Source organism: Chlorocebus sabaeus, chromosome 18 (assembly GCF_047675955.1).
Source record: "Chlorocebus sabaeus isolate Y175 chromosome 18, mChlSab1.0.hap1, whole genome shotgun sequence".
NCBI classification, from domain to species: Eukaryota; Metazoa; Chordata; class Mammalia; order Primates; family Cercopithecidae; genus Chlorocebus; species Chlorocebus sabaeus.
In genome coordinates this window covers 37,091,803-37,103,986 of record NC_132921.1, presented here as the reverse complement: position 1 = coordinate 37,103,986, position 12,184 = coordinate 37,091,803, and the positions used below count along the sequence as shown (strand labels likewise).

The following is a 12,184-nucleotide window of genomic DNA, read 5'->3' as shown; positions in this document are numbered from 1 at the left end:
GGTAGATTCCTTCTTCACATTCAAAAACAGAAAATATATTTCACTGAGAGTTAACTGGAATAATTATGACAACTTTTCTAGCTCTCCCTAAGCTGGGTACATTTTTTTTTAAGGAGTAGAACTGTAGCTTTCACACCACAAGGATTCAGTATTTATGTCAACAGGAAGGGTAAAAAGTTGAGAGATCTTATTCATCGCATCAATCAAAGCAAATTCATCTACTTAAGCAGGGTTAAATAAACCCTCACTTAAAAATCTTTCTGTACGACCTACTTACTGTCAAGCAAGGACTTAAAAAACAAGTTTGAGAGAAATAGTAACAGTATGTCTGTCTATTTCTTCATGTATTTCCATGGGTACAAATATTCTTGGAAATAAAGGCTCATCTCTGAATTTCAACTGAATAGCAATTTAAATTTTATCTCTTAATTATGACTAATAGGAATAGATTACTACAACAGACCCCAGTCTCTCCCATTTCTGTTCATCATCAACAGGGCTCTCAAATCTTTTCCTAAATACCATATCTGATCCTATCACTCTTCTGACGAAGATCTTTCCAGAATACCCTTCTCCCCTTTCCCTGGCCAGCTATTATTCAACCCTTCTGGTTCAATCACATCTGACCAACTCTAGAACAGTTTCTCCAGCATTGCTTGCTGATACTTCTTTTCCATAAGATTCACTGAATGTGGCTGACTTGCCAGGCTGATGCTAAAATTTTAGACACTATCTCACCTGATACTTACAATATCTACATGAAACAGGTATGATTATTAACAACACCTAGCACTGTTTCATGTTTATTGGTCAGCAGGATATTTTCTTTTGCAGAATGTTGTTTCAAGGGTCTTGTCCATTTTTTTCTAAGTTGACTTTTTCTTCCTTGTTTTATCCGGTGTGACAATCTTAATCATTCACAGTTACTATAATTAATTACTGATGTAGCTGGGTCTAAGTCTACTGTCTTCCTGTATGTATCCTATTTGTCCCTCCTATTCTACATTCCTTTTTCTCTCTTTTGCTTCTTTTAGATTATTATTCTATTTTTTCCCTGTTTCAGCTTGAAAACTAAATCCTCTCTTAAAATTCTCATAGTGGTTATCCTATAAATGAAAACATGCATTCCTGATTTTTTGAAGTCTGATGTTAATTGGTTCCCAGATGATGTAATGGCTTTGGAACATTCTAACTTCATTTCTCCACTGTTGCCATAACCCAACAAGCCATTTCTATTATTATTGTTGCATAGTCAGATTTCATTTAGATTTACCCACACATTTACCAGTTTCATTGTTCTTCATTCTTAGTTTCTTCCTATTTATTTTCTCTTTATTATTTCCTCCCTTCTACTGTCTTTGATTGTTATTTTGCTGTCTTTTTAAATAACTGTTTAATGTTTTTTAATTTTTACCTTTTAAAAAAGTCTATGATGAGCATTTAAGGCCCTGAAAGTAACTGATATGGTTTGGATCTGCGTCCTCACCAAATCTCATTTTGAACCGTAGTCACCAGTGTTGGAGCAGAGTTTAGGGGGAGGTGGCTGAATATGGGGGTGGGTCCTTCATGAATGGTTTAGCACCATCCTCTTGGTGCTGTTCTCATACTAGAGTTCTCAGAGATGTGGTAGTTTAAAAGTGTGCAACATCTCCCTCTCACTCATTCTCTCTCTTGCTCCTTCTCTGGCCATGTGGAGTGTTACTCCCATTCTGTGTTCTGCCGTGATTTTAAGTTTCCTGAGGCCTCTCCAAAAGCCAAGCAGATGGCAGCATCATGCTTCTTGTACAGCCTCTAGAACCATGAGTCAATTGAACTTGTTTTCCTTATAAATCACCCAGTGTTGGGTTTTTCTTTATAGCAGTGTGAGAACAGGCTAAATCCGCATCCCACAAATTTTGATGCACTGTGTTTTACTATTCAGTTCTAAGTATTTTAAATTTCTATTATGATTGTTCCTTTGGCCATCAGTTATTTAAAAGTTTGCTTCTTAATTTCCACAGTGTTTTTCCCTCTAGTTCTATTTAGTTACTGATTTTTTTTTTTCTATGTCATGCAACTTCAGGGCAGAAATACACAGAGATGAACATCTGGCTTTTACAAAGTTTTCTGCCTTACAGTTCTATTTATCTGATATTAATATAGCTATGCCAGCTTTCTATTTTAATATTTGCCTGATATAATCATCTTATGGAATGCTTTCTATATCCTTAGGCTTTTGATGTATTTCTTATAAACAGCTTAAAGCTAGATGTTTTTGGTTATTAATCTACCTTAACAATCTCTGTCTTTTAACTTGAGCATTAGTCCCTTTACCAACACATTTGAATTTTATCATCTTATTCTGATTATTTTTCTCACTTTCTCCATGCTTCCTTTCTTGCCTTCTTTGGACTGAACATACTTTGGCCATTCCTTTTTATCTCCCTCTACTGACTTGGAAGTTGTACATTTTAATTTCTATTCTTTTGGTTAATTTCTTAAAGTTGTTAATATTCATACTTTATCAAGGTATAATCTCTTGACCCACTAAACAGTAGTAGAATCTTAGAACACTTTTAACTCAACCTCCTTCCTAGCATGCTTTAGTATTGTCTTTAGTGACATCTTCTGGGACAAACACTCTCAGGGCTCAATGAAAGTATGGTTCTTTACCTCATCTTTTTCATTAAAGGGTGGCTTTTCTTAGTTTACAATTCTAGGTTATGAGTCATTTTCTCATAGCACATTGAAGTTGTTATCCCACTGTCTTACAGATTCTTTTATTGATATTGAGAAGTCAGCTGTCAGTCTAAATGTTGCTCCTTGGTAGGTAATCTGCCTTTCCTTCCTGGATGTAAAGGGTTTTGTTTTGTTTTGTTAATTTTGCCACTGGTGCTTCTGCAGGTTCACTACAGTGTATACAGGTTTGAATTTCTTTCCATATATCCTGCTTGGGATTTGCTGGGTTTACTGAATTTGAGGATTGTTGTCTTCATCAGTCCTGAAAATTTTCAGCCTTACCATCTCTTCAGATATTGCTTCTCCCCAGTTAAGTATCTCCTCTCCTTCTGGAATTCTACTTGGATAATCGGATGTATATTTTACCTTCTCAGCCTATCCTCTATGCCTTTTAACCTCACTTTCACATTCTTTTTGTTTGTTTTAGAGATGGGTTCTCACTATGTTGCCCAGGCTGGAGTGCAGTATTCAGACACAGTCATTGCACACTGTGGCCTCGAATTCCTGGCCTTAAGCAATCCTCCTGCCTCGGCCTCCATGCCCAGTTCACTTTTACATTCCTTCTCTGTTTCTCTGTGCTGCAATCTGAGTATTTTCTTCAGTTTTATTTTCCAGTTTACCAATTTTCTCTTCAGATGGGTTTAATCTACTGTTGAACTTATCCATTAACTTTATTATAATCTTTATATTTTTCATTTCTAAAATATATAAATCTCTCAAATCTGCATATTTCTACAATCCTTTGCTTCTGATATCTTCAATCCTCTCTTATTTCAGCATATAATAAAAATATCTTTTTGCTTACTGTACTAATTATTCCACTATCTTCAATCTTTTCATTTCTGATGCTGCTGTTGTTTTCTATTACTTTGCTCATGGTGTCTTGTTTCCTTTTGTGTTTTGTGACTTTTTTTACTGTGACTTTCTTGGAACTTTGAGGCTTGAGTTAAAGATGGGTTTCTCCAAACAGGATCTATGGTTGCTTTTTGCAGTGGCACTGCCAACCCAGAACTACTCTAAATTCTTAGACTGAGGTTGTTGTTGTTATTATTGCTGTTTTTAACGATGTAGGTAGTCTGAATTCTTGCTTCAAAACCACATGAGGGTCAGCTTATCAATTCTCAAAACAGATATCTCTTTTCCTGCATACACATTTAACCTAACAACATTTCCTACATAACATTTAACCTAACAGCAAGGCCAAAACGGATAACTGTCTTTGCCTTCTTTTCACAAGAAGAGGTTTACTTCTAGATCATCTTTACAGTAAAAATGTCACTCTGTGGATTATGCATTGGATTTCCTTTTAGGCTGCCATCTTAGGCAGGCCCTGGGCTTTACCACCTCTCCCTAATATCCAATATATTCAGCAAAACTCTTCAGGGTGACAGCAGCCTCAGAACTCCATCTGCCTTGATGGGTTTCTCCTTTCACTTAGGTTCTAGCCTCTGAGGTTTCCTTACCTTTTGGCCACTCCACTGATAAATTTAATTTCCAGTTTCTTGAAAACATTTCATCCAGCACCTAGTTTGTCTTCAGCAGGAGAGGCAGTCAGTATGTCTAGTCCACCAAACTGCCAGGAGCAGAAGTTCTCCATACACAGTTTCTTGACAAGTCTACAGGTGATTCTGAAGTGCACTCCCAGTTAAAAGCCAAAATCCCTAGAAATACCGCTCAATAAAAGGTCTCTGGTATCTCTTAATCATTAGATCCCATTGTCTAGCTTAACGGTCAGTCTCACCCATCACCCACCAGCATCTGCCAGTGTCAATCCTTCCCCACTGCTCAGTCCCCTGTGTCCAAACACCTCTCTGATCATTGCTTCTCTGGAAAGAGGAGTGCCAGTGTCCTGAACACCCTCCTGATCTCACAGTGCCTCACGCACAGCAGGAATGCATTGACTGAATGAATACAGGACTTCCGACTAGTCACTTACCGGGTGGGTTAAAGATAATGATATCGTCTAAGAGCTTAGACATTTCCTGTTCTAGAACTGCTAAGGTGATTTTTCCATTTTGTTCCAGGGTGCTGAGGAATTGAACCATCTGATGAGTAAAAGCTTGGCATTTTGGAACTGCATCCTGACAAAAAAAAAAAAAATTCATTCCAATGAATCCAAGGAGTGTTAATTGCGTTATTTCCTGGGAGCATGGCACTGCAATGAATGCTTGGGTAGGGAGTAGAGGAGACAGAACAGGAAGCCACATGAAGACTTAGTCCTCCGTGGCCCAACGGCCCTGCGTCTAGTAAAAGGCAAATCTATGGTAACACTTAGACCAGGGCCCATGTTTTCCCAAATTCTGGCAGAATACTCTTCCTTTTTTACTACAAGAATAACAACCAAACACTAACTACTTGCCAGACACTTTTCCAAAAACTTTCATGTTCATTATCTAATTCAATCCTCACAACACCACTTTGAGGCAAGGTACTTTTTTTTTTTGAGACAGAGTCTCACTCTGTTGCCCAGTCTGGAGTGCAGTGGTGGGATCTCCACTCACTGCAACCTCCACCTCCTGGGTTCAAGCGATTCTCCTACCTCAGTCTCCCGAGTAGCTGGGACTACAGGCGCACGCCACCACACCTGGCAAACTTTTGTATTTTTAGTAGAGATGGGGTTTCACCATGTTGACCAGGCTGGTCTTGAACTCCTGACCTCAGGTGATCCGCCTGCCTTGGCCTCCTGAAGTGCTGGGATTACAGGCGTGAGCCACCACGCCCAGCCTTTGCAAGGCACTATTTCTAATCAGATGAGAAAACTGAAGGACTTGCCCTATCAGACCTCAAGCTCATATTACTACCCTCCCTCCCTCCCATTCTGCTGCCAATGACATTCAGATCATGAAACCAGCAGCTTGCTGGCAGCCCTCAATCCTTCTGACCTTTCCTCAACATGTGACATTGCTAGTAAGTAAAGGCTCTCCCAAAAGGAGAACTCAACCCAAAAGATCTACAAGGCCAAAAGATGAGTAGATGATAATACACATCCTCCAACTTCCTCTGCTGAGCACTTCCTAGGTTCAAGACTGTCCTTTGTAGCACTTATGCTACTACCAATCTCCAAGAACAGTCCCTGCCTTTTAAACTACCTCTCAACTTACCAGATGCTTCTGGCTGTCAGTAGGAATAGAAAGGCCTGCAGACACTTTTAGGAGCTTCATGATTAATTCAGCATAAGATTCTTTTGCCAGGATGATGGACGGTGGGTAATGGCTGCTGAAATAACCTAGCACACTCTGGTACGACACAATATCCACGAGATGCCAGGAAAGTGAGCTTGTCTGTCCAAGAAGACTAAGTAAAGGTGAATCCTAAAAATAAAATACATATTCCTTTAGTTCCAGAGCCCCAATTTTTCCAGAAATATGTGTTGCGAACTAGTCTGTGGAATAACCACTAAGATGGCCTATGGTAAGCACAGAACAGTTACAATATCAAGTAAGTATCTACTCGAGTTAGGGGTACTAGTGAAAGCAATAACCAAAGTCTTGGCAAAAACACATTCATATTAAGATGTATTGAGTATCTGGAACCCAGGTTCTTTTCTTTCAAATGAACTCTCTGTTCTGGTGGGACATGCCAAAATTGACTTCAAGAAGCATACAAGAGATTGAACTAGATATTAATGAGATGTAAAATAAAGCTGATTAATATATTCTAACTCAGTGTGGTTCTTTGTATAATTTAGAATCAGATAATGAGCTATCCAAGAAAATCAGGTTAATGGTACATCTCACACGCCAAGCATCTGTTCACACTGATAGGGGCATTGGAAAAACAAATGAAAAACTATGACCTAGTAGAAAGCAAAGATCTAAGCAGCCTTGCCAAATGTTTGCCATAAGCTTCCCAAACTTACTGTTTGGTCTACAAGTTGAACTTCCTTTGCCAATAAAATCATCATGAAAAGGAGGCAGACAATCATGCTGCGGGTTTCTGGGTGGGGACTGGGATTCCAGGCATCAGAGAGCACACTAACCCAATTGACTTCACAGAGTACAGACCCCAAAAATAAGAAACAGCTCTTGGGGCTTCCTCGTTCCACCTAGAAGGAAATGAATTAAAATCAATGTGTTGCCTTGTGCTATCTCTGTATCTGGAAAATGTATGTAAATTATTTCATAATTATGTTTTTAAAAAACACTTTTTCCCCAGATTGTATCACTTACAATCCCACCTCCTAGAGATTTAGACTTAATATTTGTAATATCTCTCCTTCCACAATGTATGTGTGTATATTTCAGTTTGTCTGTTCAGATTTCAGCATTTACTTCAATCATTCTTAACAAGTGAGGAATGACATTCCCTAACCCCAACCTGGGTGGAGAATCGCTGCCACAGTAAGTCACTGGAGCTGCAGGGAGTGTATCAGAATCCTCAGGTGTGCCAGGATAGGGCAAAGTCAGTAGTTCCCAAACTTAAGTGCGCATCAGAACTAAATGAAAAGTGTATTAAAACAGATTGCTGGGCCTACCCCTAGAGCTTTTAATTTTGCACGTATGGGTTGGGAGCTCGAATGTGTAAGTTCCCAGGTAATGCTGATGCTTCTGTCCCAGGGACCACATTACTTTGAGATCTACTACACTAGTGTATATTATTTATATTACCTTTTTTGTTTTTTTTTTTTTGAGATGGAGTTTCACTCTTGTTGCCCAGACTGGAGTGCAATGGTACAATCTCAGCTCACCGCAACCCCTGCCTCCCGGGTTCAAGCAATTCTCTCGCCTCAGCCTCCCGAGTAGCTGGGCGCCCACTCCCACGCCCAGCTAATTTTTTATTTTATTATTTTATTGCTTATTTTTTATTTTGTTTTTAGTAGAGACCGGGTTTCTCCATGTTGGTCAGGCTGGTCTTGAACCCCCAGCCTCAGGTGATCTGCCCACCTCGGCCTCCCAAAGTGCTGGGATTACAGGTGTGAGCCACCGTGCCCAGTCTATATTCCCTTTCTAATGTAATGTTGTATTATAACAATGTCTCCCCATTATTAGTCTTTACAATATTTGATGACTGCATGTTTAAATTCTATTTAAAATATATTAGAGAGGCCGGGTGCAGTGGCTCACACCTGTAATCCTAGCACTTTGGGAGGCCAAGGCAGGCGGATCACAAGGTCAGGAAATCGAGAGCATCCTGGCTAACATGGTGAAACCCCGTCTCTACTAAAAACACAAAAAATTAGCTGGGCCTGGTGGCGGGTGCCTGTAGTCCCAGCTACTTGGGAGGCTGAGGCAGAAGAATGGCGTGAACCCGGAAGGCGGAGCTTGCAGTGAGCCAAGATCGCGCCACTGCACTCCAGCCTGGGTGACACAGCGAGACTCCATCTCAAAAAATAAATAAATAAATAAGAGAATGAGGAACAGGTGTACTATAAAGTATATAAGAAACCTCAAAGATCTCTTACAAGCTATTTCAATACTTCTAATTTGTTTAAAATAAAACATGGCTACTCATGAATTTTTCCTTTCAACATGAAGATTAAAAGCTCTAGTCTATTTATAAAATCATGATCAATTGAATTTGGTGATAATTCATTTCTTCTCATTACTGTTATTATATTATGCTAACTACTAATTCTCTTCCTTTTAGAAAATGATTCTTCATTGTCCATTATAATCAGTTCTCCATCCTCACCCTCAACCCCACCAAAAAAAATACAGTTTATTACGCCAAGAAGACACAAAGAATTAAAACATCCCCAGCTTCTGGGGTGGTCAGGGTCATCTGCCATTAGAATAAAACTCCTAGAGACAGAGTCTACAGCGTCCCTTAACAGGCTGTGCTACTATTTAATCTGTCTTATAGTTAAGGTCATCCTTTTACTTAGTTAAAACTCCATCTTATAGTTCTTTAAACCACCTTTCTCTAGTATGGTCATAATGGTGATAAATACTTACTTAATGCCTGTCTCATATACTAAATCTAGCTATAAAATCATTCTTAAGTCTTGAATTTCTCTAGAACAACTGCCCGCAGCTTTTCTTGCATTTCAGCTACTGAGGAGTGGCTGACAAGACAGCACAGATGGGCTTCCATTAAGGGCACTAAAAAAGTTAAGTACATTTTGCTAACTGTCATAAATAAGTGTACATCTGTATCAAAGCACTTAAGGTGTCTCAGTAATAAATGTGACAGTAAGAGTAAACACTAACTGATGAGACTATGAACAAATGAACTGAAACTACCAGAAAAACCTAAGACAAGAGTGTAATTAAAAAAAAAGAAAAGCAATAACAGCTCCAAATGCCTGACAGGTATGTAAGTTACACTACACTGTCTGTTTTCTGGTTTTTGTAACCATTGCTTCTACTGCAAAGACTCACACATACTCTCTTTTCTCAGGTCATTTCAGGTCTGTACACGATTATGATGCATTCATCGGTTGTCACAATGCATTTTATCTCATATAATCAAATTATTCACTTGCATGACTGCTAAAAGAAACTAATAGCTTCAGTATCAATTTACATTTTGCTTTAATAGAACATTTAACAATATGCACCTGATGACACAAACTGTAATGACACAAACACATCAACAACAACCAAGATTAAGCGTAATGGAGGCATTAAACTATGTACTCACACATGACAAAGCCTAGGGGATGACTGACATATTATAGATAAAATCTTTCTCTGGGTTTTAAAAATGGTCCTGTAGATGTTTTAACACAATGAAATGACTTCCATGGGACACTGTTTTCCACAAGCACCACCGAGGCAACACAGAATGTATTCACGGTCCACGCTCACACACACTGCCACTATGCCTAACAACCACAGTGACAAGGCTGCTCCCTGGAAACCAGATCTCTCTAGGCTGCAACCCGGGGAGTGAAGGGCTTACTTTGAAGAAGGCCTCCATGAGCATCTGGTCAGGGTGCAGGTCCTTCCACGGCAGTTTCCGGTACGCGCTATGGAAAGTGTACAGAATGAACTCTGGCATTTTGGGTGCTGTACATGCTTCGCAATAATGCATCAGGTGCAACCAAAGGGCTCCTTCATCACCTGGCAACAGCTTATCTAGAATTTAAAAAGAAAATAGAGCTGAAGACCTTTGGTTTACCTTTTTAAAAAAGAAATGCAAATTTGAACTAAAAATCTAAAACCAAAGGTTCTCGTTATTGACCCAATTTCAGATTTTCATGTGGGGAGAGTGGTTAAGGTGACTACTGGCAGATTAGTAATCAAGAATGGCACTTCATTTACCCACTTGGGTAACTGGAGTGAGCAGACACTCATTTTAAGCTTTTCTTTAAAATTTCTAAATATATGGCTTTTTAACCGAAATATGCTCCTACAGCCTGCTGCCCTCAGTATGTATTCAGCTTTACATATTTAGTGCTTCATTCATTTGGCACTCAGGAGAAATCCAATATTCCCCAAAAAGAAATGTTCCATTTTTTAAAAGAAGACATACAAATGGCCAATAGGTGCATGAAGAAATGCTCAGCGTCACCGATCATTAGGGAAATGCAAACTAAAACCACAACAAGATATCACTGTACAGCTGTTAGGATAGCTGTTATCAAAAAGATGAACGATAACAAGTGTTAGAGAGGATCTGGAGAGAAAGAAACTCTTAAACACCGTTGGTGGGAGTGTAAATTAGTACAACCATTATGGAAAAAGGCATGGAGGTTCCTCAAAAAACTAAAAATAGAATACCATATGATCCAGTAATCCCACTTCTGGGTATACATCCAAAAGAAAAGAAATCAATAGGTTGAAGGGATAACTGCACTCCCACTTTCACTGTAGCATTATTCACAATAGCCAAGATATGGAAACAACCTAAGCATCCTTCAAAAGATGAATGGATTTTTCTAAATGTTGTGTATACACACAATGGAATACCAGTCTGCCTTAGAAGAAGAGGAAATCCTGTCATTTGCAACAACATGAATGAATCTGGAGGGCATCATGCTAAGTGAAGAAAACCAGGCACAGAAAGACAAATGCCATATGATCTTACTCATATGTGAAATCTAATAAGTTGAACTCACTGAAGTAGAGAATAGAATGACGGGTACCAGAAGCTGTAGGGTGTCAGGGGGAAAGGGAGGGAATGAGGAGTTGCTGATCAAAAGGGCACAAAGTTTCAGAGGGCAGGAGGAATAGGTTTCAGGATCTATTGTACAGCAGGGTGACTACCATCCACAACAATGCATTACATATTTCAAAATAAGAAGAGAGCAAACTTCAAATGTCTCATCATAAACAATGACAGGTAAGCAAAGTGATGGATACCTTAATTAGCTTGATTTCATCACGCCACACTGTAAATCACACTGTACCCCATCAATGTATATAATTATGATTTGTTAATCAAAGATAACATTAATAATAATTTTTTAATTTAAGAAACAGTGGAAATGTTCCAAATGACTAACACTTAATTAACCCTTGGTGCAATGAAACTAGCCTATTAACTGTCATTCATGTAAGTCAGTCTAAAATAAATCTCATGCTTTTCTGAGACCTGGATTATTACTCAATATTATCCTCACAAGTATCAATTCCATTAATGTCTTCAAGGGCTAATGACTATATAACGGACATTTAGTCTAAAACAAGTGGTTTCAGACTTTCTGGTTCCACGCAAATGGAAAGCAGTCAAAGAAGAGCGAGCCACACACAGCAAAAACAAAAACCTGACGGTGTTTCTCAACACAAATCTTTTAAGAAATGGCCAACGAGGCTGTGTGCAGTGGCTCACGCTTGCAGTTCCAGCACTTTGGGAGGCTGAGGCAGGCAGATCACTTGAGGTCAGGAGTTCGAGACTAATCTGGCCAACACGGTGAAACTCTGTCTCTACCAAAAATACAAAAATTAGCCAGGTGTGGTGGCAGGCGCCTGTAATCCCACCTACTCAGGAGGCTTGGGTGGGAGAATTGCTTGAACCAGGGAGGCGGAGTTGCAGTGAGCCAAGATCGCACCACTGCACTCCAATCTGGGTGACAGAGTGAGATTCCTTCTCAAAAAAAAAAAAAAAAAAGCCAATGAGCATCGACACACTGTACCAGACAACTCTCATTTCTAATATGCTTGTGCTTTCAATTCCACAACCCAGCATGAAACAGGAATGCATATTTTTAACAACCTTTAAGATAGAGGTTAACGATAGCATTCGTTTAAATATAGATAAAAGACAGTTTTGTTTAGATAAAGTTGGGTAAGTATGTAGAAGATATCCAGGAGGGTGTCTTAGGATAAGACAAAGCTGATAGTTCCAGTCAAGACACAAATTCTATGACGTCAGATAAATTCTTTCCATTTTCAGGTTCCCACTTTCCTCATCCATAGAAGGAGCTAGTGGATCAGATAATATCACTAAAAAGCTACAATACTTCTTCATCCTACCTTGCAAAGCTCTCCTGTTTCCTTTCTTTGAACCCAGCTACCAAGTCTTGATTCAAGTTTGTGTGCCCTCCTGTCCCTATGCCACTTTCTCATTTTATTTATATACA

The 12,184-nt window shown here is 39.1% G+C and overlaps 1 protein-coding gene across 2 annotated transcripts in view; it reads right to left on the bottom strand.

Moving 5' to 3' along the window:
* The window catches only part of EPG5 (ectopic P-granules 5 autophagy tethering factor), a 121,205-nt gene that overhangs the window by 13,339 nt on the left and 95,682 nt on the right, over nucleotides 1-12,184 (bottom strand). For both annotated transcript variants that reach the window (XM_007974156.3, XM_073006345.1), the window contains exons 36-39: nucleotides 9,562-9,737; nucleotides 6,578-6,763; nucleotides 5,820-6,029; nucleotides 4,655-4,799 (exon numbers count right to left, since the gene is read on the bottom strand). In XM_007974156.3, the coding sequence (XP_007972347.3) occupies nucleotides 4,655-4,799; nucleotides 5,820-6,029; nucleotides 6,578-6,763; nucleotides 9,562-9,737 (717 nt within the window). The remainder of the gene's footprint in view (nucleotides 1-4,654; nucleotides 4,800-5,819; nucleotides 6,030-6,577; nucleotides 6,764-9,561; nucleotides 9,738-12,184) is intronic.